The 27682-nt window shown below is 33.1% G+C and overlaps 1 protein-coding gene across 1 annotated transcript in view; it reads left to right on the top strand.

Annotated features, from left to right (window-relative positions):
• Positions 1–27682, top strand: part of LOC129947899 (protein dissatisfaction) — a 63695-nt gene that overhangs the window by 19646 nt on the left and 16367 nt on the right. Inside the window, exons 2-3 of the mRNA XM_056058657.1 lie at positions 1783–1870; positions 8524–8685. Of these exons, the coding sequence (XP_055914632.1) occupies positions 1783–1870; positions 8524–8685 (250 nt within the window). The remainder of the gene's footprint in view (positions 1–1782; positions 1871–8523; positions 8686–27682) is intronic.

Below are 27682 nucleotides of genomic sequence, written 5' to 3'. Positions count from 1 at the left end.
ACAACCCTCTCGTCGAAATCCTATATTTTTGACACTTGAAGCGCATCTAGCAGGCAATTGAGCAACTTATGAGCGCACACATTTTTATATAGAAATAGCAAAACGTGCCACCGTTTAAATGTCACAACCCCTTGTATTTTGACAAGTGTCAAATTGATGATTTTAACGAGTACCTACCTTAACCTAAACCTACCCTCCAAACCAGGAAATATCTAGCCTCTCTGTATACGGAACAAAGGGATTAGCCACATACTTATGAGGGACACACTCTTTTGTAAATAGCAAAAGAGAGAAAGTGTGAAAGGCAGACAATAGTCGAATGAACAAATTAAATCAACAACAAGGACAAAACAAAAAAAAAGGACGAAAAGGGACGCGTGTGTGTTTGGATGTAGCCTATTTTTCTTTTGTGCGGCTAAAATCAAGGACTAACCACTTTCGATGCAAAAAAAAACTAATTTCCAACGTAATCCTGGATAATTTCATTTGAATCTCATCCTCCAAGAGGTCGAAGGTACAGGGACGTATTCACTATACTCCACAAAAAAGGCCACTTTTGTTGGAATATGGTCTCATATTGTTCAGGGATTTCCAAGTTTTGTCTTCCAACTGTGGATATGAGACCTTTACTTTCGAAAAGTTAGAGGTGAGCCTAGAGGAGGGACGAACATTTATAGGTTTTTAGAAATATGGTAAATTATCTCAACACTAAAATAAAGATCAGTGATAAGGCAAAAAGTATGAAATCAGACAGAAAACAGTTAAGGTTACCAAATAAACAGACAATTTAGAGAACCCCGATTTTAAATATTGTGGCAAGGCCTTGCAATACTTTAGTCCGGCAATGAATTGATTTTGATACCAACCACATTTGTTGCGGGTGCGTTGTGCGTATGCATGCATCGAAAAAAAAGAAAAGAAGAGGTGTTGAATATCCTTGTCCAGGATAAATAAAAGCTAATTCATTTCGGTTCGCTCTTCTTTTTTTCTGTTAGTCTGACAAAACAAATCCTTTTTTCTCGAATAACTAGTTAAGAGAATACCCTTAAGTTTTTTTTTTATTTTATATTCACTGAGAAAATCACCACTAGGTGGCAATTAAACAAGAACAAGGAAGAAGAAAAAAGAAAAAGGATTCACGCAAACATTTATAAGCGCAACGTGAAGAAGAAATCCATACCCAGAAGACAACACTGATGATGAACACAGCGAAATTAAAGAAAGAAGTACAAAAAAGTGCAAGAAATCTCTTTTTTGGCATTTAAAAGGATTTTCTTGTCCTTCGGAACCGGCGGCGGCGCTCGGTGGCAACGGGAACTGGCGTCATTTTCAGTATCTGTATTATAAATTTCAGAAGAGAGTTATGGGGCAAGGGGTCGTAGGAAAATCTTTAATTTAGTTGCTTTGCGCCAAAAACCACCGCATCCACTTAACTCTTCTTCGTATTCAATTAAAAGTGAACAACATTTTTTTTTCATTTCTTAGGAAGGTGTGGGGGGTAGTCAAGGAGTTGAAAAAAGGATGATGTGTAAGGAAGTTCTTTTCCTTGTTTTACCAAGGGAGAAAAAAAAGAAGAATGTTTTTATGTTTTAAGGCAAAAAAGAAAAGTTCTTATGCCGCATGAAGTCCTACCGATGATTCTACGATGACGCCGCAGAGTGCCTTTCTTTTACTTGGAAGAATTAAAGGATTAATATCCTTCTTTTATTTTAAGTTTTATTTTATTATTATTTTTGGTTGAATTATTTGTTTTAAGTAAATTTAATATTTGTTTATATTGTTTTTATAGGAGATCGGCTTCTGGACATTCCATGTAAAGTTTGTGGTGATAGAAGCTCAGGAAAACACTATGGAATATACAGCTGTGATGGTAAGTTATATATACAACATTTTAAAATCAATTGTAAACCTTAAAAGATATTAACTTCCCATAGGAAGTTATTGTAATGAGTCCGATTTTTTAAATTAAAAATTTGGGCATCTCCCGACGCTTCGAGGTCCCTACAGTCGAAGTAAAAGATTTTTTAGAAAGATATCTATGCGTGCGTGTGTACGTACGTCTGTACGTTCGCGACGTTTTTTCGTTCTCCATAGCTCAAGAACCAGAAGAGATATCTACTCCAAATTAATGTTGTTATACAGATAATAAGGCAGAAAGATGCAGAAAAGGCTCTCAAAAAAATTGCGTGGGCGGTTTTTTTTACCATAGCAGGTTAAAAAACAGGTGACATTTTTGTTAACTCTAAATATCTTACGAACCAAAAACGCTAGAGACTTGAATTAAATTGTATATTATATATTGTAATATGACACCAAACAAGTAGGTATATTTTTTGAAAAAAATGCAGTTAATGTTTTTTTTTTAAATCAAAAAAACTGAAAAAATAAAATTTGTCACCCCGAAAATTTTACGAATACAAAATAATTTTATCTCTAAAACAATTTTTAGCAACGAAAAATCATTTTTTTTAAAATCTGGTAAGGTTTTGAGAAAAATCGAATTGACAGATTTTCTTACAAAAACTAAAAATCTAAACAAAAAAATCAATAAAAGTTGGTAAAAATTGAATTTCGACTTAACATCTTTTCAAAAATTTGAGATTATGGCTTCCAGCTAATTTTAACTTATAAGAAATATTGTTTTCAACATTCGTTAAAATTTTAAGAAAAATCGAATGGACAGTTTTTTTTTAACAAAAAATAAAAATCTAAACAAAAAAAATCAATAAAAGTTGGTAAAAATTGAATTTCGACTAAATATCTTTTCAAAAATTTGAGATTATGGCTTTCAGCTAATTTTAACTTATAAGAAATATTGTTTTCAACATTCGTTAAAATTTTAAGAAAAATCGAATGGACAGTTTTTTTTTAACAAAAAATAAAAATCTAAACAAAAAAAATCAATAAAAGTTGGTAAAAATTGAATTTCGACTAAATATCTTTTCAAAAATTTGAGATTATGGCTTTCAGCTAATTTTAACTTATAAGAAATATTGTTTTCAACATTCGCTAAAATGTTGAAAAAAAATCTAATTGACAGTTTTTTTTACAAAAAATAAAAAGCTATACAAAGAAATTAATAAAGTTGGTAAAAATTCATTTTCGACTAAATATCTTTTCATAACTTTGAGATATTAGCTTTTAACTACTTTTTTCTTTTAAAAAGTATAATTTTCAACATTCAGTAAAATTTTGAGAAAAATTGAAAAATTGACAGTTTTTTTTACCAAAAATAAAAACAATACTAAAACTTGGTAAAAATTTACTTTCGAAATCAAATAGCTTTTCAGAAATTAAAAATATTGTCCTCAAACTTTTTATATTTCACAGAAAATGTTGTTTTCGATATTCACTAGTTTTTTTCATAAAAATCCAACAGTCAGTTTTTATTTCATAAAAAAAATAAGATCTACAAAAAGTAGTACACAAATTGGTAAAAATTGATGTTCGGTTTTTGATATCTCTCAAATTAATTTCATTCGTCCAATTTGTAAAAATTTAAAAAATGCTACTAAAATAGGAAAACAAAATGTTCGACTAAAAATCAATTTAACAAAACTCAATTTTCAAACTAAACTATTTCTTTATATGAAGAATATTGTTGGTAATTTAAAAATCTTTAAGAATAATTCAATTACCATTTTTTAAACCCAACACGGAAACCTATAAACTTTTAAACAAGACAAATCGACAGATGTGATGGGAAGTTATCAGTGTGGGTCGCATCCCAGCCTCTTTTTTTGGTAATATATTGAACAGTGAGATTTTCTTACCCACCACTTTTAACAAGAATTCCGTTACACAATGTAGGCCAACTTATTGACAACTCCTTGAAAATAAGTTGAAATTGAAAATAATTAAAAAAATGTGCAAACACAAATGTTTACATTTTGACCGAATTTTATCAACATCAAAATATTTCCGTCAACCTTAATATAAAAAAAAAGTCTTCATCTAATTTGTTTTGATAAAGCTTATAATTTAACCATAGACTTAGAAAGTAAACTCGATTACGCACTTCTCCTATTTAATCATTGGATGAAATTTTGTATTCCTCCAGAAGTTTAAGTTTTGTTAACAGCCATGCACAAGCTCAATAGTATTTCATGATCAAAAATGTTAAAATTTAACAGACAGCTGCTTTACCGATTTGTGAATAAAATTTTCGTAAAATCTAAATGAATTGAAAGAATTTTTTTGAAAACAAACTAAACTTGTGCGACCTAATGACGAATCAATGAGAACTTCATGCCCTGTAACCATTTTAAAGGGTAAAAAGAAACCTCATTGGTGGCGTAAAGAACTAGAACCATTCAGAAAGAGCTGTCGCAAACTCTTCAATAGATTCAAGTACACTAGATCTCCTTCTGACTGGGACCTATACAAACAAGCTCTAAAGGAATATAAAAAAGAATTAAGGAAGAGTAAGACGTCTTCTTGGAGAAACTTTTGTGGTAAAATAGAAAATACTACAGAAGCCTCAAGACTTAGGAAAATTCTCTCAAAAAGTCCAACAATAACCAGTGCTTTAAAGACAGAAGCAGGCACGTGAAGAATCTCTTAATCTTTTATTAGATACCAACTTTCCAGGAAGCTCTAACATACTCAACGACTTAACATCAGAGTCTCAATCTTCTACTAGCGATTTAGTTGATCTAATAACGCGGGAAAAACTGTGTGAGGCTTAGAGCCAATTCTCAATGGAACAGTAACAATACTGGACATACTCTTATTCTAGACAGTTTAAAATCTATCCCAGATCGCTTAGAGTATACCACCCCAAAAATGGTATTCGGTAAAAGCTTCCATGTGTCCATCCCTTCAAGATCCTCCTGGGAAGAAGAGAGACCCCTTGGAAGACGATGCGGTACACTTCTATACAGAAAGTTCAAAGACCGATCATGGAGTTGGAAGTGGTATCTATTCAGAACAACTGAATCTCAGGCTATCATATAGACTTCCCAATCAATATAGTGTATTCCAGGTAGAAGTATTGGCGATTAAAGAAGCACTATCCTGGCTCAAAGAAAACGTTATATCTTGCAAGACATACGAATCTTCTCGGACAGCCAAGTCGCTCTTAAAACTCTCGTGTCTGTCTCCACAAACTCTCAAGTAGTCCACAATTGTCGATCATCTCTGAATGATATGACGGAACAGTTTAATATTCACCTCATTTGGGTGGCGGGCCACAGACACATTCCGGGAAATTGCAAAGCCGATGAGCTCGCCAAAAACGGAACAGTTCTGCCCAATGTTAGACAAAAACATATGATAGGAACACCACTTGCTACACGCAAATATCTTCTCAAACAATATGAAGAGAACCTTGATTAGCACATGTATGTTGTTGCAAACGGCAGAAGAATTATTTTAGCTTTCCCTGACAGTAAACTGAACTCGTCTTTCAGCATGCAAAAAGTATTTTTATCGACAAATCTGATGCCAGGTCAATCAAGCACTCAAACTGCAGCGATGTCAGTGAAAGTGGTTTTTCCAACGCGAAAACGCTCACTGCATAACATGTCTCCCAAAAAAAAGTTGTCGTCAATGAGGAAGTTCGAACTTCACCTGTTATTTCGGAAAGCCGCGTCAGTGTTTTTCCGAGAAAGCCACCTTACTTCTACTTGAAGAAGTAAAGACGTATGTTGACTAACCATGTCATCACACAATACTTTAAAAAGTCTTCTATTTTTTGGCCGTGATTTAATAAGTTAATTATTTTAACGCTGTCGTCCAACACCTATTTAAGGGAGACCGGCATTTTCATTGCAATCCTTTAATAACTTTCTCAATTCTTGCGACGGCATCGAACATTTTTCCATTCATGGCCTTGGCACCGTCCGTCCATACTTCCACGCATTAACCCATGGCATGTCATTTACAATATAAAATTGTCAATCACGCTTGCAGAAGAGAGCAGATCTTTTTGAAAGGACGGGAAATATTGGTAGCGCACAAATACTATTAAAATAGCGAACCCTGCAACATCCGTTGATTCATCAATTTGCAGCGCAAATTTTGTGACTTTTATTCGTTAAAGTAAAGTAGCTAAGTTGAGATTTAGTAAGTTCAGCATACTTGCTTTTGCTATCTGGATGAATGCCTGCAAAGTGAAGTCTCATTTCTGCTGGAAACATTGCACCGTTCGGCAACACTTTGCCTCAAATAACGAATTGAGGTTTGTTGTCACTTGTCTCAGCAAATCCAAAATTCAAATATGATTCGTGGTACTTCCTTTTAACTGATTTTTTTTTCTGTAACTTTGAGAACCGTGGAACTAGTACTAGGTAAACTATCAAACTCAAAACCTTCAGAAATCTCTAACGCCGCTGTCTCTCTTGCGTCATTTTACTTCGCACTAAAATAAGTATATGGAAAACCGAAATTGAACAGACAAAATACATAAAATCATTGAAATAATTTTGTGCGGTTAAATGCTCCAAAAGCAGAAGTTATTAACCGAGGATTGCTATTGTACGTAAATTATGGTTTTTATTGGACATACCCGTCAGTTGGTGATTTTTTGGCAGCTTTGGGTGCTTTTGCGGAGCATTCACGTGCTTTTTTGAAAGGTCCAGACTTTAGCCAGCGATTCATTCGGAAACTGTATATATTTTTTTTTAATATTAAAACTTTTCTTTCAATTTTGCAATTTTTAAATTTGTATTATTTGAAAAAATTGTATTATTTTTTTAATTTTAAAAATTGAAAAAAAAAATGATAGAACTATTTTTGTTCTGTAAAAACTACTGACGCATTCGGTCATTTTGGATAGGTCCTTCGCTTGTACACAAAATTAAACAAAAAGATATGAATTTCTCATAATTAAAATTATTTTTCATTTATCATTTAAAAAAGATTTTGTAAAAAAAGCGCTGGGTGCATTGATTGTTTGGGTTATAGTGGCCGAAAGCAATTGAATCGTTTCTAAAATACTGGCATTACATCGGTTCCTTACGACAAGGAATATTTGTCTTTCTTAAATTAAAAATTATAAAGAAGAAATAAGGAAACATAAAAGGAAAAACATCCACCAACAGTTGCCCAAAAAGCTTCATTATTTCAGATTTTTCAGCAATCTAGCCATTTTCACATAAACAGGATCATTTAACTCTTTATTATCTTCATCAAAACAAAAGTTTGTAGGTTTTCTTGTTGGGTTAAAAAAGTTGTTAGTTGAATTATTCCTAAAAAATTTAAAACTACCAACAATATTTTTCATATAAGGAAATAGCTTAGTTTGAAAATCTAGTTTTATTAAATAGATTTTTAGCCGAAGCCAAATTTGTACCAATTAAGTATTTCCTAAATTTTTACAAATTGGATGAATGAAATTAATTCAAGAGATATCATGAAACGAACATCAATTTTTAACAAAATTTGCGTACTATTTCTTATTGATTTTATTTTTTTTTATATAAAAACGGACTGTTGGATTTTTATACAAAAAAACTACTGAATATCGAAAACAATATTTTCTATGAAATAAAATAAGTTTAAAGACAAAATTCTTAATTTTTGAAAATCTGAGTCGAAAGGAAATTTTTACCAACTTTTTTTTTCATTTTTCTCAAAATTTTACCAGATGTTGAAAACGTTATTTCTCGTTGCATAAAATTGTTTTAGAGACACAATTTTCGAGGTGACAAATTTTGTTTTCATTTTTTTTGATTTATAAAAACTGTTAATTGAATTTAAAAAAAAATATACTTGTTTTTCTTTTTTAACATTAGTCTTAGCTTTTTTTAATATATTAAATATATTTCTCTAACTTGATATTATAGCTATTCATTTTTTTACACCTTCGGTTGGTTTTAATATTAACTTCTAAAGATTTCTATATTAACCTAGTACTAAATATAGCCTATGTTACTCAGTGATAATGTAGCATTCGAACGAAAAAAGAATTATTAAAATCGGTCCAGTACTTTTTGAGTTTATTCGTTACATACAAAAATACAAATCTTTCCTCTTTATAATATTAGTGTAGATTATATAGACATCAAGTCCTAAAAAGAAGTAAAAACATTTCTAAACCAAGTTCTAATTTTGTAGACAAACATAGTTGAGGGTTTAATAAATCAAAGTTTCATTTCATACCGATACCTAATTCAGTAATAAATGAGTAAGAACTCAATCAAATTCTAATTTGTCAATATGTATAAGAACAAAGATTCTCGTTTTTGTGTTAAGAACCGTTTTAGCATAAATTCTTCAAAGTTCTTTTAAGGTTTATGTAGGGTAGGTGAAGAATTAAAACTTATGTGGATTTGTTGGAAAATAAATAAAATACTGAAAATATTTACACGAAATTTGAAAGTGGTACGGGCTGATTTTGAAAACTAAACTTTGTTGCCAAAAAAAACACCTTTTACTAATGCACGAATTATAAAAGGATGTATACCAAAAACAGGCAGTTGATTCTTAGTCGGCTTATGTGCTTCAAAAATAAAAATAACAGTTTTAAAAAAAAACTTTATTTCTTACACAAAAACTTATTTTTTTAAAATCAAATTTCAGGTTGTTCTGGTTTCTTTAAACGCAGCATACACCGAAATCGAATATACACTTGCAAAGCAACTGGTGATCTAAAAGGCCGCTGTCCCGTTGACAAAACTCATAGAAATCAATGTCGAGCTTGTCGTCTAGCTAAATGTTTTCAATCAGCAATGAACAAAGATGGTAAGTTGAAACTTTTCCTATAAATACAAATCTAAATTATTCAAAAATTACTTAAATTTACAAAATAAACATCAACCACCAAGGACCTCCCTCCCCCCAAAAAAAGAAAGAACTGTGTTAACCGACAAAAAGCCAAAATAATTCCCATCATCATCGTCAAATAAGAACAAATCCCTCGGTTTCGGTTTTTTGAAACATTTTTGCATGATTAAGTTAAATTAAAATTGTTATCCTTGGTACTTTGTTGTGAAAACAATAAAATTTGTTGCGAGAATTAAATCCGATAAAGGTGTTTGTACAATTCCATTCCTATAAAGACACAAAGGTTAAGCAGATATACATAAGTATATACTGGTGTACCAGCAGCTTCCCCAAAAGCTGAAGAAGGAATATAGAAATGGGTAAGGTATAAGTATAACAAATCCTGGAGAACAATACCAAAAAGTGGTCCTGTGAAATATTAAACTAATTTGCATAGAAAATGAGAAGAATTTGTTTTTGAAAACTCAATGAATGGGGTCGAGGTGTATACCAACCAAATCTACCATCAAAACGAGCATCCTTTTCATCACTTGTCCCCCTTTGTCTCCCTGGATAACAATATTCTGTCAGAATAATCCTATGGAAGATTCCTTGCGGAAACGACTTATTCCAGAATACTTATAGGAAAATATCCTTTTTTGTTTGGAGGGTGTGATGATGGGGTTCCTTTCTTACTTTTTTGGTTTCTGGGGAGAAAAACTGAAAACAACATTGGTTTTTCGTTCTCAAAACAATAGGAAAGGATATCGCTTCCGCTTCCGATGTTAGTACATGGTGTGGCATTTTGTAATCCTATTGGCACTGTGTCCTTTTCTGGGATTCCACATTCCAGGGTGTTAATGTTATTTTTATTTCAAGTATATTTGTGTATGGAATGTGTGGTGAATTACATGTTATATACAATGCAGGATGTCATGTCGACAACAAGGCTTCTTCTTCTTTCTTCATCTTTCCTTCGATTCGCCTGATGCCTTATGTGAAATTCACACGACCAGAAAAACCAAAAGAAACAACCACACTTCGTCCTTATTTTCTTCCGCAGTTCCTCAGAACTATACGCCGAGTATATGAGGTTAGCTCTATAAGGACAATGTGGGATGTCCTGTTTTGCGGGATGTGCGGTTTTTTCTGTCGGCTTTGAAAGAGACTTTTCCGTGAAAAATCATCATCCTCTTTGGAGATTGAAGCCCAAAAAGGAGAATTTTCAATTTTCTTCTTGTTTTTTTTTTGGACAGAAAGATAAGGAAAAAGTTTCGATCTTCTTGCGGTTTTAGATGATATAGGAAGGGTTTTTTTAACTATAGAATGAAGATGATGATGATGATGGGTGGTGGGGTGGCCTCTTTCATTAAATTGGTTTTTGGTAGGATTAAGTTAGATCCCATCATTTTATGGATCATTAGATGCGACACAAAAGTAAATAAAAGGATAAATCGAAAAGTATATTATTATATTGTTGTTGATGGTGGTGTTGTTGGATCTGTCAGTCTGAAGAAAATTCAATATGCTTTCTATAGAAAAAGGCTAATTTTTGTATTTCTTCTTTTATTAATGACATCTTCACATTTTGTATATAGTTGAGATGTTTATAAATCGATTGGTAAGGTTGGGTCGACACATCAAGAATTCAAGGAGTGTTTTGGTTCACACAGGGTTAGGTAATCTTTTGTAAGATCTAATTCTCGACTTTTGATAGGCAGATCAATTATTTGGGGATTAAACGAATTTGATAAGAACATTTTGAAGCCGTACGTACAGAGAACATTTTAAAAAATTTGTTTTTTGTGTGGGTTAAATTTGATAGATAATTTTGATACATGACTGAAGAGTGGTATTGATACTTGAAATTACAAATTGATACAGCTTTTTTACTTTTTATTGCTGTTAATTTGATTAGTTTTTATTTATTAATTCATTGGTTTTATTTAAATTTATTTGGGTAAGATTCTTGACAATTTAATACATGGATTTGCTTTTGAAAATTTAATTAAGTTTTGGTTTTTGGCTGCCTCAATAAACAAAGTTCAAAAATATGTTTTGGATCAAGACGGGTTTTTCAAGTGGAACAGGCTGGGAATCGTTTTTGTTGAAGAGGTATTAGTGAGAAACAGATGTGTATCTGAGTTGAAGTTGAAGTCTAGCGAAGTTAGTTATATTATTTTTCGAACACTTAGTACGGTAAAACGACGGTAAATTTAAACTGGTGTTTAATGTTTAGTGATATAGGCTCCAGCCGTGGCTATTTTTGTACAAAAGATATCTTTCCGGTGTGCTTGAAGAGATCGGTTTAACTGAAGGCATATATACCAACACGTGCGTTTTTGGAAGTTCGCAACACTGTCAGCTAACTAATTTCTACATTTTCCAACATCGCCGGGGGTCCACTGGTATGCTGTAGAAGCATATAAATAATTTTGTGGAAAGATTGCAGTTCTAGTCGCTTGAAATGTAACAAATGCTATTACTTATAGTTCCAAGTATTTATGTAAAAAAATTAAATAATAACCTGTGTTTTTTAAAGTGTTAGCTTTATACCTGCACAAATTGTATTCAAGCCTCATTTTTTTCCTTAAAGGCAAAAAAATTTGCAATACCGAGTACGTGCAAATTATAAAATTTTGAGTTTTTGCTGAGCTATTTTTATTTATAAAGATACAAAAACTGATTTAAAAAATAATTTTTCAATATGAATTCAGTGAGTTTCGTCTCGGTAAAAAATTATGCTGAACTATAATTACGAACAAAATTTAAGCATTCAAAAGGTTTTCTGACTCGGTAACTAATAAGTCTGAAAGAAAAAACATGGACTTAAAGGCTATAAAGGAAATCAACTAAAAATTAACAACAGTATTTTGCATCCAATGAAACAGTTTGGTTTCAAAATATATTTTTGCTTACGAGATTTTTAGTAGAAAACCGATTTCTAAAAATTGCTATGCTAAAAAACCATCCAAACAAAGTTCATTCAAATTCGATTTGATTTTGATTTTTGTGATTTGGACGAAGAAAAAAGCTTCCCGAACGTACGGACATACGAACGTACGTACACACTCACGCACAGACATCTCTCTAAAAATCTTTTATTAAACTCGAGAAATGTCGACATTTTCAATTCGACAAATCGGAACGATTACAATTACTTCCTATGGGAAATTAATACATGTTGTATTTTGCAGAATGTGAATTTTTTGTAACTTCAATTCGTTTGTGAAATGCTCTTGCAAATGAATTGCAAATTACAAAAAATATTAAAACTAGTTTCTTATTTTTATGATAAATAATGGTTATATTTTTTTATGAATAAATATTTAAGTTGCTATACGAGTTTTTGTATGCATTTTTCATAATTTTGAATACTTAAAAATTGTGCAGCTATCGAAATCCTCAAACATTTTAATTTGGACGTGACATTTTTAAAGAATTTTTCTTTGAAATAAATGAAATGAGCCTTCACACTGCATACACGACACGGCTACACCACTAGAAAAATTCACGAACAAACAAATATTTGTTTAATAGATTAAACATTTAATTAAATTTAAAATGATTTCTAAAAAAAAATGATCATATTTTCTAAATAAAAAAGCTATCAATGTAAGACCCTCAATTTTAAAAAAGAGCTTAAAATTTTTATAAAAAGTGAATCCACTTCCCGTAAAAAGCTTAAAGCCACATAAAACACTAAAGTTTAGAGTTACATTTGCCACTTTTTTTGTATAATTGCATTTTGAGAATGAATTTAATCACTAAAATTGAAATTAACATGAATTTTGTGGTTGTTATAGTTATTAAATTTATTAAAAAGATCGCAAGCAATCGATTAAATATGAAATTTTAGTTTTAAATAATTGCTATTATCGTTTCAAATGCATTTCTTGCTTAACATTACAAATTGAGCTTCAGCAAAAAAGCTTATAAAAATAGTTTACATTTTTTTTACAAACAACAAGATTATATACTTATTGCAAACATTAAAAGGAGTTAAAAAGAGATTGAACTTACAATGCTAACAAAATTAGCATTTAATTATTACAGAACAAAAAATAAAATGAGAACGTTTACGATTGTGGAGCACTGGTTCTAAACAATGATTTTAATCCCACCTTATTTAACAGTTTAAGTTATATAAAATGCTTATTCGACTTAAAGCTTCATTCTTCCCATAGTTAGTTCTATGGAAGTCAATATGTATAAAATCAAAAGAACGTAGGTGATGGGTTCCGCCTCGGTAATTCAAATGTACACAAGAAAGCAAATAAGGCGCATCAATTTCACCATTAATGAGTTGATGAAAAAATACTAAGTCATTATTAACACGCCTTTGATGAAGAGATTGCATTTGAAGAAGAAGAATACGATGTTCATAAGGAGGCAGATCATAAGGATCTTCCCAAGGAAGACCTTTTAGGGCAAAGCGAATAAAATTATGTTGAATTGATTCAATACGTTTTCTATGAATTTCGTAATAGGGAATTATACAAAGAAAGGCTAACATAGGGATCATTGAACTCCTTTGCCCAGCGTTTTATAAAACCAAGCATAGAACTTGCCTTATTAACAATAACATTAATGTGATGTGTAAACTCTAAGTTGGAACAGAAACTTTTGCTGCCATATACAGTAGTCAAAAACGTTACGGATTAGTTTTTTAGTGAAAGTTATAGTCTGGCATTTTAAAGGGTTGAGTAAAAGGCTATTTTTCCCACACCAAAATGTGAAACTATCAATGTCGGTTTGTAAAAGAATACGATCATGGGTGGACTTTATGATTTCATATCGTCAGCAAAAATGAGAACTTCACTTCAGTGTAGACATGACGATACATCGTTAATAGACAGGATGAACAGAAAAGGGCCAAGATGGCTTCCCTGGGGAGCAACAAAAGGTTCAGAATGACAATTTGTAAAGTTTACCTCGTAGGATCTGTTTTAAGGGCATGACTTAATCCAAGCTAAGAAAAATGGTGGAAAACCAAGAGCCTTAAGTTTAAATAAAATAATTCCGTGGCTAAGTTGGACAAAAACTTTAGAAAAGTCAGTGTATAAACAGTCAACTTCATAACCTTGTTCTAAAGCGTTTGAACATATGTTTGAGAATGTGAGGAGATTAGTAACGGTTGATCTTTTTTCACAAAACCATGTTTCGTATTTTTACTAAAATATGCTACGCTTTCACAAACAACTTGTTCAAATACTTTAGGAATGCAAGAAAGCTTTGCAATAGGCCTGTAGTTGCTTATATCCGACTTGTTACCTTTCTTGAAAATTGGTGTTAGAAATGACTTCTTCCACATACTGGGAAATTTGCCTGTTTTTAGAGAAAGTTTGAATAAAAATGTAAGGGATTCAACTAAACCATTACTACACTTTGTTAGTACTATCGGGGGAATACCGTCAGGACCGGTTGAGCAGTCATCATTCAACGCAGATAAAAGATCAACGACCGTACTTTGTAGCATAGGTATGTGACTACAGCTAGTTTGCGAAAAAATGTCAAGATTATGAAAATATACTTCATCAACTTCTTGAGGGCTATTAACAAAAGACTCACGGAAATTCGTTGCGAAAGCGTTACAGATATCAAAAGTTTTATCTAACGAAAGGTTCTTATAAGTGAAGTTAACTGGAAAGCCATCTGATTTTTTCTTTGAGTTTACAAAATTCCAACATTTTTTTAGGATTCTCTTTCAAAGAGGTGGCCATATCGGTAACATAACAAGCATATACAAAATTAGAAAGAGATTTAAATTGGTTAAAGAGTTCAACATAAAAAGAGAAGTTGACTGGAGACAGAGTTTTGAGATACGTTTTCCATGCCTTATTTCTTTTGTTACGCAGTAAACGCAATTCTTTCGTGTACCAAGGATACTTCGAAATAAACACAGTCCTTATAAAGGATATTTTTTGAAGAGGAATGAAATAAAAGAAAGTTGATTTTATAAAATTGAAATTTAATTTATTTGGAAGATGCCTTTATTCCAAAATTTGTGACCGTGTATCGGCATAACGAGGTGAATGTGTTTTTTCAAGTGCGCAATTGTTTCTAGCTTATTGGCGTAGATAAGCGACTTCACAAATCCCCATAGAAAATAGTCAAGTGGTGATGTTAAATCAAACGATCTCTTAAGAAAATTCATGGGTCCGTAAAGTGAAACCAAAAGTTTCCTTTCAAAAATAGAGTGTAGCACGTCTTATTGATGAAGCAGTTCTTGCACACAATGGGTTTTTAGTTGATGAACAAAAATCATATAGCATTGACCATTGACTGAAAATTTTCGGTCAGATTTATTTTTACTTGATTTGTATTTCTTGTACAGACCAATTATCAATCTTACCCTTAAAATACAGTAAATAGTAAGTTTAACATAAATTTCACTTAAAATACAATGTTTCAATGACGTATCTATCAAACCAAAAGTGAATATCATTTCTAAACAAAACTCAATTTTTCCGTATTTCGAACAGACTCATCATTTTCCAAACAAATTTGCATAAGTTTTGTGCATTTTTCAAGTATCTGTCTATTCTTGTTCAAATGCCAAAACCAAACTAAAAACAAATTACTTGAGAGCTGAAAAAATGGCCGCCATTTAAAAAAGTGGTCTAACTTTATTGTATTATTGTATACATCTAAAAAACACTTATGAAAAATCCTATTTGAAATATTAAATGTCATTTTAAAATGCCGCTTTTAAAACTGAACAAGCTGAAAAACAGCATTTTTAAATCTTTGCGAAAAACATCTCCTATTTTTCTAATCCAATAACTTCTATTTTAAGATCTTAAAAACTCTTAAAACTCTTAAAAAAAAGATATACTATGCTTTCAATCTTTTAAAAGTGGGTATAAACATTGTATACATTTTAAAGTAACTTAATTTCTTGCCAGCTTTATAAATCGAAACATTCAAACAAAATAAACTATTTACTTTTCACCAAACAATGGTTTCTCAAATATACTTCTATAACTTTATTTATATTCACAAGCTGTTATATAAACAATTAAACATCGTATCACTTTGATCTATTCAGCAAATATTTAACATATTTCTTATATATTTACCTTACATGTTGTATTAACAATTTGTTACTTTAAAAAGTCAAAAATACTAAACAATTATAATATTGTTGTTGTTAATTTTAAACCTTGGTTGGATGGATGCGTTTGTCATGAATAAAAATAAATTAATTTTTAAGATACATGCCTCTTTAGCTCAGTGGCAGAGCACTGGTCTTGTACAGGCTCCACCAACGGTTGCCCCAAAGGCCCCTGTGCCTAAGGCACCAGAGGTGCAGCCTGACATTGTAGCCTTGTTGTTGAGCATTCAAGGTCAACTAACAGGACTGCAAAGTCAGATAAAGGAGCAAGGCAAAAGGGTAGATCATCTCTACTCTTTGTTGCCTGGCCTGGCGCAATTTAGATCATAATGGGCGCGCTGCCGGAGACGCGCCTTAAAGTCCTAGCTGTGAATGTAAATTCACTGATTAGGATTGAACGAAGAGCCAATATGTTCCAATTGTTGACAGACTACAGTCCCGATGTGTTTATGGCTAGCGAAACTAAGCTAAACCACAAACACAAATTGACTCATAAAAATTACAATATCGTAAGAAGAGACCGGCCCGACTCCACTCAAGGGGGCGGTGTCGCTCTCTTTATACGAAAAGGCATTAATTATAAAGTCATATACAACAATGAATTGCGAAAGCTCAAGACGCTAGAAGTTTGCGTTGTATGCATCTCTCTCTCTCAAGGGAAGCGGATGTATATGATTGCAGCTTATGCGGCTGGAGCTCCGCAGGTTACTTACTTTGCTTCAGAACTCGAGATTCTTTTTAGGGAACTTAAACTGAGCTTGGAAGAAAACTATTTCATCTTGGCCGGTGATTTGAACGCAAAACATGAAGATTGGGGAAATCAACATAGTAATCCCAGAGGTAATCATCTTTTTAATTTGATGAATCTTTACAGCGTTGAATATGGCGTCGACCTGCTGGATACTGAAAGGCCATCGTATCCAAGAACCGGCTCCTTTCTTGACCTTTTGCTGTACGACACCAGACTGACAGTTACAGACAAAGTGGGTAATCACCCGCGAAACTGCTTACAGACAGTCGAGTACGACAGTGATCACTGCGGACTGGCTGCTGTAATGCAGATTCCGAACGAACGCGTGGAGTTGGAGGAATACGTTCCAACGCATTCTTACAATTACAGTAAGATGCGGTGGCCTCGTTTCACCAATGCCCTAGCGAGAGAACTTCGTTCGAGTGACATAGCCCCACCAAACAACAGAAACCTGACAAATACAGAAATCGACCAACACTTACAACAGATGGACGAAACAATAAAACGAACGATGGAACGGACAATCCCAAAGTACATTGAACGGGACCAAATGGACGCTTACAGAAACGCGACAATTGACACACTACGTAGGCACAAAAGTGGCTTACTGACAAGACTCAAAAACTTGCACAGACGACTTACAGACCCACACGACCTGGAGGTTAGGACACTGAAGTCGTCAATAAAAAATGTCAATCTGTTGATTAAGGAGAACTACAGGCTATCAATTAACAAGTACTGGGACCGCAAGATCCGGTCAGTTAATTCGAGCGACCCTAGTATGTTCCCTAAAATCAACAAAATATTCAGAAAAAAGAACGACAATGACCTTCCGAGTCTGAAACTCCAAAGAACCGAAGAAAAAAGAGACGTACTCATGACAGCGCAAATAGATCCAGAAGAAGCCATCTTTGACGATGACTTTTATATAATTGAAGATCCGAAGGAAAAAGTGGAGGCGGTGGGAGCTGCTTTCCAGCAAGTGTACAAGGTGAATGTTAGCATTCGCCCCAACCACGACCTGGAAAACAGAGCCCTACTTAATCACTTTTACCTTCGAAATGATATCACACAATGGCGATCTGAGAACCGCGGTTTCATGCGGTTCAATGACGATTCCTTGGCAAATGCCATAATCGCCGAGCAAACGGGACCAAGTCCCTTGTTAGTGACGAAGGTTGAGCTTCAGCTCATCTTTAATTCAATAAAAAACAAAAAGTCAGCAGGTGTCGATGGTATATCCAACGTTGTACTAAGACATTTACCGTTGGAAGCAATTGACATATACACCACGCTCTTCAATAATGCACTGAATAATGCATATTATCCAGTGCATTGGAAGACCGCTGTGGTTCATCCTCTCCCGAAAAAGGGAAAGGACAACTCCAACCCGTCAAATCTTCGGTCGATAAGTCTTCTTCCGAGCATCAGCAAAGTTTTCGAAAAGATCATTAATAGGGCTCTGACTAAGTGGGCTGCGGACAACAAAATAATTCCGGATAAACAGTTCGGGTTCAAGGCGGGTCATGACACAATTCATGCTGCGTCTAAACTCGTTTCTGATATCCAATGGAATAAATCAAAACAACAATGCACAGGTGCTGTTCTGGTTGATTTGGAAAAGGCCTTTGACACCGTATGGTTGGAGGGTCTTTACCTAAAACTGAGCAGGCTTGGCATAAGCAAGCCATTGTTGTATATACTTTATGATATGCTTAACGGTAGAAAGTTTGTTGTCAAAAGTGGCAATGTAACTTCTACCACAACATTCTCAATTAAAAATGGTCTTCAACAGGGAGCGGTGAATTCGCCGATTCTCTTCAACATTTACACCAGCGATCTGATAGGTAGTCTTACAAAGGCAATTGCGTACGCCGACGATCTAATTGCGTACAGAACGGCCCGAAAGGTTGAGGTTATTAGAATTCTCTTGCAGCGTGATTTCGACAAGATTCAGCGATATTGCGACGACTGGAAACTGAAAATAAATGTCCAGAAGTCAGAGACAATTCTGTTCCGGACTCCGTTGGCTAGGGCCACGGGGGATACGTGTAAGAATTGGCGCAAGATGGTCATCGTTGATCTTCACGGGCAGCCATTAGCGAGCAAAAGTGTAGTGAAATACCTCGGTATCTGGTTAGATCAGTATTTATATTTCGACAGACATATAAATGCTGCTCTGACCAGGGCCAGAGGAGCCTTTACTTTGACGAAACGGCTGTTTTTTAGCAGTCGGCTTGACCCCAGAGTGAAGGTTATTTGCTACATGGCCCTCATACGGCCAATGATCGTGTATGGTTGTCCTGTGTGGTTCAACGTTGCCCCTTCCCAGATGGAGAAGTTTCGGGTGTTCGAGCGGCAGTGTTTACGACGCTGTACCGGCTTATATCGAACAGCCGAATCTTCTTATGTGCATTATTATTCCAACGAGGTCCTGTACAACGGGGCTCGAATCAACAGAATTGACAATTTCGTGATAAAACTCGTTCGAGGTCACATTGCAAGAGCTATGTCTTCGACCAACAATTTAATTTTCGGGGCGTTCTATCCGAACGACGAGTATTTTGAGAGTGCACGCTTGAGCGGCTTCATTCCCCCAGAGGCATTCCTCTTTTTAGATAGATGCGGTCTGATACAGGATAGATTGGCAGTTCCGTTAATCTACCACGTCAGACGAAGAACCGTGGATAGGCGACTCCTGTACAATCAGGACGTCATGGCACAAGGCGGAGCAGAGCTCCTTCGGTTCAGTAGGGCTGTGTCCGAACGGGACCGAACTGATAGGGTGAAGCAGGAGAACCAGTTTTGGTGGCTTCAATCGACACTTGATAGTGGGTAGTCGGGATGGGGTTTTAAGCCTTGGCCGGCTTACATACTTGTTTAATAGTATTAGGGTTTAGTTTTAAGTAGAATAGGCATGGTGGCACGAAAAAAAAAATTAAAAATAAAAAAAAAAAATAAAAAAAAAAAAAAAAAAAAAATTAAAAAAAAAAACAAAAAAACATTAAAAAACATTAAAAAAAAAAATAATAAATAAAAATAAAAAAAAAAAAATAAATAAAAATAAAAAAAAAAAAAAAAGACAACGAAATATGAAAAACAAAAATGTTAGATAGTTAGATTTGCTGCTGTGGTTGTTCTAGTTTTAAGTATGTTATAGGTAGAATAGGTAGTTTAAGTTAGTTTTTAAGTTTTATTTAAGGACCTTATTTTAAGTAGTTTGTAAGTAAAAATAAATAAAAAAGGATATTGATATTAGTTTTTTTTCAACTTTTCTAATAAATACAAAATAAATAAAATTTAAATGAAGTAAAATAGATCTTAGGGCCGAAAGGCATTAGTAATTAGTGTTATATTTTAGCTTAGAGTGTCCGTATGGGACCATTAAGTTAGTTGTAAGTTATGGATAATTAGGCTAGTTTTATGAATTTTTGTCTAGCTTTAAGATAGGTTTAAGAATGAATCAATAAAAATGAATTTAAAAAAAAAAAAAAAAAAAAAGAGCACTGGTCTTGTAAACCAGGGGTCGTGAGTTCAATCCTCACAGGAGGCAAGTTATCTTTTTTGTCTAATAATTGAAATCCCTTTTGAGAATATAAAAACACTTAAATTAAAAAAAACACTCATAGGTAAAACTTCGTCTATTTTTAAATGATTTCAAGTTTTATGACTTCTGATCCAATTTGTTACAATTTAAGGGCTTTTCTACATTTTAAAAATTATGAAAACATTTTTCTCAGAAACAAAAACTCACAAAAATAAAGTTAAATTTTATACATGCTTTACATAACATGAATCTGGGTTTCCTTGATTTTTCGATTCCTGGATTACAGTAGCACAAAACTTAAATTAAACTATTCAAGTGCACCCGTTGATTTTGTATTTACAATATTTAAATAAAAAGAAGAAATGAAGATGTATGTATGTAGATTTATATCTCAAACGACAAATTGATTTATGTTTATAAGCTCAACACCTCATGAAAATGCCGTCGGCCAAAAATTCCCACACGTATATGAATCTACATATTGATGTACATATAAGGTCCTTCATTCCATCATTATCATCAATTTCAACATCATCATTGAAAATTCACTTTGCAACCCTTTTGGGATTTTCATCATCATATCATCATCAGGAGTATTTTCATTTTCACACCCTCTCATACAAAAGCTAACATGACATTACACCTTGACAATCGCATCATCCACCTGGGAACTATACAACACTGCGTCATCTGTTTCAACAGAAAGTCCTCATCAAAAAGGACTTTCTCTCTTTCTCTTTCTGTTTTGTCATCTCTACATATTTATATACACAACACACTCATGCAATACATTCAAAAACCGATTAAAACAAAGTCCTAAAGTGCAAGAGAGGTGATTTATTAATGCACAGGACACAGAACCAGGATATTTATCATACACATCTCCCTGAATGAAAAACGTTCGTACATACATTTGACACCCCTTATCGTTTACAGAATATTGTCATTCACACGACACCTCTGGTATATCTACATGTGTAGATACAGCTATGGCCAAAATATTAGGTATTACCAAAATATTGTGGTAATTATGGCTTGAGTCCCAACCATTTCATTTTAGTTTTAAATGTTTTTTTTACGTGTTTTAGTTTGTGGTTTTTAAAAAGTAATATTAGATCTTATAGTTTAGAGGCTGTCAAAAAATGTCAATTAATTTCCTACGTTCTAAGATTTCACCGGGTGTTTTTTTTAAACGTGTGGTTTTCATCTGAAGATACTTTCTTTAGAGTTGGTATGTTTAACAGCTGCCACTTTATGTATGCTTACTTTGGTTTGTTATTTCATAATGAAAAGACTTACTCAGCTTATCTGGCGTAGTGGGCCTGTGGCGTGGCCTACAAGATCGTGCAATTCGTTGGGTTATGCGAAGTCAATTGTTTACTCAGATAAGCGAGAGATGATTGACTTAAAGGTCCTAATTGCGGCCAAAAATTTTCGAAAATAAGGTCTCTCAGCTGAAATTTGTTCGAGCCAACCGGGTGGCGACTTGTCCGAAATTATTAATAAAACATAATGTGGAAAACACTTAGTTCTCTTATTTTTTTTAAACCACACGTCTAAAAAAACAATATCAAATAGACTCAAACAAAGGTAATGAGAATACCACTCAAAAACATAAATTTGGGTCCTTTAAAAACAGAGCTGTGTTAAGATTACAGTAGACTTAGGGTCGTTACCCTGTTGAAAACACCATCGAAGGAGCGTATTTTTAAACGCAACATTCTGTTTTATGGTAACAAACACGACTTTTGAGAAATCATACCACTTATAATCAAAATTAGACACATGGTCACCCAACAAGAGCTTATGGTTAAATCCTTCTTACATTTGGTGGCAAAGAAACATGTTTCAATCCATTCAAAAATTAATATATTTTTGATTTAAAACTCTAAAGTCCAACTAACCTTCGTTTATACCATTATAAGGCCCAGTTTTTCAGACCGAGGTTGTATTAGTTTCAGAGTTAAACTCAAGTTAACTCCTGAAACATATTTTTCAGTCTACTATAATCTTGTAGTTAAGCCTACAAATAAAGTGAGTTAAGTAAGTCTGGTTTCATTATTTAGATGTTTTTGACAGATACTTAATATTTCTTTGTTTGGAAAAATTCATAATAATCAGTTGTAATATTCAGAGAGCGAAAGGAATGTATACTCAATTTTAAGTTTGAATTTCATTTATTCATATTGTATAGTTTAAATAAATCAACTAATGAAATCCACTGACTGGTGGCTGTCAACCAAAATGTCAAAAACTATTGACTTCGGTAGTTTTTTTGACAACGCATCGATAACTTTTCAGTGAGAGTAAATTATTATACCAATCATCAAGTTAAAATTGATCCCTCACAGAAAAGCCTTTTATCGCGAGTTAACTCTTCATTCAGGATAAACTAAAAACCTGGGTTCAACATTGAGTTAACATAACACTGAAAAACTGGGCCTTATACATCTTGGTTTATACATGTACCTGTTTGCTAACTACTGCAACTAAATGTTGTAATAAAGTTCAATATTAATTATATGTCTCAAGCTTTCTGTCAAAAATGAATCTTTACTATTTTGAACTTATTATTCTACATTCTTAAAAGTTATTCAAAATCATTAAAATGGGTTGATACCTCTTTAACTATTTTTATTTTCTTAAATATCTACATACTTCTGAGCATAGACATAATTTTTTCTCTTCACCAGAAATTTTTACTTCCTCGTTTCTTTAATATAAAACAAAGTCGTAGGGGAGTTCTAACTTAAATTATATTTAAAAATAATTTGAATTAACACGAAGCGGGAGGGGGAAGACACAAACCATTAATCTTCATTTAGGAGTGTTAAATTTTTCTTAGGATGAGTTTTTGTTTTGGTGTGATGAGATTTGGGGTTCTCTAAAATCATTTAAAAACCATGTTTTTGGGTCTTACAACAGCATGACTAAGAATGATTTAACTCATTTTCCGCGTTAAAAATCCATGTCACCAGTGAGTGAGAACAAACTGAAAGAATTCGGTCCGGCGTTAAAAAAAAACCTTATATATAATTTGAAACTATGTTCCAAGGTTTTAAGAACATTCAATCGTCACTTGATGTTTTCGCAATGCCGTTTGATGTAGATCCGGAAAATGTCTCTGCGGAATTGCAGTTAGAAATAATTGAAATTCAGTGCAGCACCCATTTAAAACAACTGTTCTTAAATTAAACAAAATTAGATTTTTAAAAAATACTGCCAAAAACTAAATTCCCCAAGATTATTTCTAACGCCCAGAAAATATTGGCGATATTTGTGGCGTCGTACATGTGCCAACAAACTTTTTCGACCATGAAATTCCGGAAAAACTCTATCAACAACCGACTTACTGATGAACACCTTATTGCGCTGCTGAAAGTTACTTCGTTACAGCTTGAACCTGCATTCAAAAATATTATGGCAAATCAAAAGCAATTTCATACATCTCACACGCCTACCATGGCAGGGCCTTCAAATAAAAGTTAAGTTGTGTTTTTGAACATTTCTCGAAAAGTGTGTAATGCTGCACCTAATGTCTTTATGTGAATAAAAGATTCAACACAAAAGACATTTTTTCACATAGTTCTGGCCCTCTGCGATTTCTAGAATTTTTTGGCCTACCATTAAGAAAGTTTGCCCATCACTGCTCTAAGGAAATAACTCATCCCAAAAATAAAAAATACCGGGAAACTAACATATCCAAAAATAATGGTTGGTGCATTCGATTAGTTAGTTCATTCAAATACACAAACTTAATATTTTCACAGTTATTATAAAAAAAGCAGAGTTTTAATAAATAATTAACTTTAACAATCTCTTTCTTTTGGCTCCTAATTTTTTTTAAATTAATTCAGTTTGATATAAGAAAAATGGGAACTTATTAACAACATTTTTGGTATATGAAAAAACGACACATTTTATGGAAATCGTGCTGTTAGGTCTCGTCCTAGAGCCGACCGTGTTAAAATCTCCATGCATATTTTGTGTGGCATAGACAGCTTAGCCTTTGATTTTTTCTATTAAAGTTATTTTGTCTCTAAGTCATTTTAAAAGAATATGTTTATTTTAGGTAACATTCTTGCAGACACACAAAAGTATGAAATGTTTCTATTATATTGGCCATAACTGTGCCACCATTATGCATTGCTTCCAGCTATAGTGTTGGTATTTTTATCTGATGATATGTGTATGCGCAATGACACAACAAAATTTGAAAGTGACAAATTCATTTACACAAAACAGTTATATATTTACCTATATTGCTATTGGTATTTACAGTGCTGTGCCATAAAGTAAAAAGTTTACATACTCTAGGTGTTGAAAGGACGATTTTTGTTCTGAATAATTTTACATAAGTAATACAATTTTTGCAACTCCATGACTTTTAAGACCTTTGCCATGAAATATTTTATAAATGAAGCAAATATAGTTGTTCTATCATGCATGGAAATGTAACATAATTGATCCAAATTATGAGATATGATTTGGCATTATTCTTATATCAAAAGATTATGAGAGAATTCGTGACAATATTTTTGCAAACAACATTCTAAATACAAATCCTAATAACATGGATAACCAAGAATTTACAAACTTCAACTATTCACAAATAAAAATTACACATACGCCACCGAACACATCCAAAACAAGAGTTATTAAGTTTTTATTTTTTAATGTTTTTATATGAGAAATAATAAGTTTATAACTTTTAAGAAAATATTCGAATATTTAATTTCAGACAGATGTTTTTGTTCCAAATGAACCATAGTGAAAATCAGAACTATGGAAATAAATTCTTAAAACTACAGTTTGTTTAGAGTAATTTTAAGTTTTTATCAAAAATAATCTAGATATATCTGGGACAAATATAAGTTTTTTTTTAAGCAATACAATTAACAACATATTATTTGTTCTAATTATCAAGTGTAGCTCATTCTGCCATTCTAGTTTTCAAACATCTTTTAATGGTTTAAGGATGTAGTTCACGGATGGTTTGATGACATTGACCTCAAGTGATTTTATATTTTTCGGATAAAATTAGTCCTTCAATGCTCTCACCATAAAAAATTCCAAAGTGGTCAAACCGGACGAGGCCAATTGACAAAGCCAAGACGAATAATTGCAGGACTTACGAATTTAATGCTAATACGATCTATTTCTTCATGGCCCGTGCGACATGGCGCACCATCTTGTGTGAAACAGAGGTTATACAATTTAAGGCCATGCCTTTAACTGCAATACACAAAAGAGTTCAAATCTAACCTCACAATCCAAAATAAAACAAGGTTTTTTTGGAATAAATTGGCTTCTCGGCAATAAAGTGCTGGTTTTCGACGGCCAGCTGCTGAAATTTTTCTTATGAATAAAGCCGCCGAGATCCACCTTCAGTACCTGAGTCAATTTTGTAAGAGAATATTTCGAGATCTTTGCGTAGAATTTACATTCTCGTGTGTACGACAGCGGAGAGCATGACTGTTGTCCACTAGCATTCCACGATTGTTTTGCACAAACTTAGGCACTGCAGGTGTAATGATTTAAAACTTTTCCTTTCAAGAAAAGCGCTTTTTAGGCTAGAGACACTCACTTTATAAATACGTTTTCAATATTTTCAGACTTTGTTCAAGGGTGACGCATCTCAATTCGTTCTCCTAAGGGTACAAACTGACTTTATGTCAAAAAATGGAAACATTCATGGTTTAGAAATTAAGTAACTTATCCCAGCTTATTTGAAGAAGATCCAACATTCGAATTCTTCAAATATAATTTTCATTCCAAAATATAACTCAAAAGAAAAGTATTTGTCCTTTCTTTGTTTGTCAAATAAAACATATCAAAAATCGATCGTTTACAAATTCAAAATATGCTCAATATAATTTTGAAATTCTATACTTTTGAATATTGTATTCTAGATTCCTGAATATTTTATTTTCAAATTCTATATTTCTTAATATTTTGACTCTTTTTTTTTACTTCCGACAAACAGAAAATCTATGGTAACTTGTGCTTTCGTATATAAAATTTTGAAAATTAAATCAAACATGATTATTATGATAGTTGATGTTTGAAAAAAGTGGTTCGGCCGGTTTCGTCTGTCAAACTGATGAAGTTCAAACTTGGACATTAAAGTTTCAAACAGATTCGTGTTTGGCGTTTTTCATTTTGTTTATACCAAGAATAACAGCAGGCCTTACAAATTTATTAGTCAAAATTAAAAATTTTAATTTTCTCAAAAGTTTTGCACCAAATTTTATCTAATTGGTTTTTTCTTAACTTATTTTCTCTTAAAATAAAAATAAATGTTGTATTGCTTCAGAAGGGTACCCATCTATAGTAGCCTTTTTTTTTTTTAAATATTAAGAAAACCGCTCCAACCATTTTCAAAACAAAAATTTAATAGGTTAATGGAATTAAACTACTCAAAACAAAATAGGTCCCAGCCAAGATTTATTTTATATTTTGTTTAAAAAATCCATCATCGAAGCCCAGCATTTTATCGTAAAGACTGCATGTGATTCCATATAAATACTTTGAGCAACAATTTTACCTTTACCTTCAAGTGAAAAGGCAAAAGAGCCGGTCGTTAGAAAAGGTTTCTTTATTTAATTGTTATTCTTAATTTTTTCGTGATTGAAGGAGATTACAATGTCCGGTTCTAGACGCCATTTGGATATTGAAAACACAATTAGAGGGTTTAATATGATGGGGCAAGGAGTTTTTTAAGAGGCGATGTGCCGCTGCGAGCTATCCGAAACATGTGGGAACTTTCCCAGGAAACAGTTAGTGTAGCAAAGAGACCTAGATCAGGAAGCATTTGAGCCACAACTCAGTAAGAAGACCGTACATTCGAATAACTGCTGGTCGGGAGCGTAATGTAACTGAACGGGCTTTACAAATTCAACAAGCCAACTGGCACTCAAGTCAGTGATCAAACCATTCGCAGTTGACTCCACGAAGATGGTCAACGTTCTAGAGTATATGTTATTCGGTCGAGACCGAAAGACCAGTAAATCGGGTGATTAAAGTACGCCCGTGAGCAAGCAAATTTGACCATGGATGTCTGTACTCTTTATAGTCGAATGCAAAATCAAATATTTGAGTGATAACAAACGAGTTCTAGTTTGGAGAAGGGTAGGTTTTATCGTATGAGCAAGAATAAGATTATCCTGGATAATGATACCATTACTGCTGCCAGTTACATTAAAATGGTAATAGGACATGTCTTGATCCCATTTTAACAAAGAGATGACAATGGGTTTGTTCTTATGCAAGACAATGCTGGCCTATATACGGCCTGTATCACGCAAACAGCTTTTTCTGACTTCAATATTATACTTTTGGCTGGGCCAGCAAAGAACTTCAATACGATCGATCTTTTATGGGACCAGTTAAAAAAAAAGCGTCATAGAAAACCGCAACAGTGTCCACATAAAACAGGGGCTCATGAACGCGTTAAAAGCCTATTGGGAGCTTATTCCCCTAACAAAATGTTACGCATCTGATAAAAAACGTATCAGATGGACTTATATAAAGCATACGGAGTAGAGGAGGACCTACTTGC

This window comes from Eupeodes corollae, chromosome 1 (assembly GCF_945859685.1).
Source record: "Eupeodes corollae chromosome 1, idEupCoro1.1, whole genome shotgun sequence".
Taxonomy (NCBI): domain Eukaryota; kingdom Metazoa; phylum Arthropoda; class Insecta; order Diptera; family Syrphidae; genus Eupeodes; species Eupeodes corollae.
The sequence above is the reverse complement of the archived record's forward strand: the minus strand, read 5'-3'. Positions and strand labels throughout refer to the sequence as shown.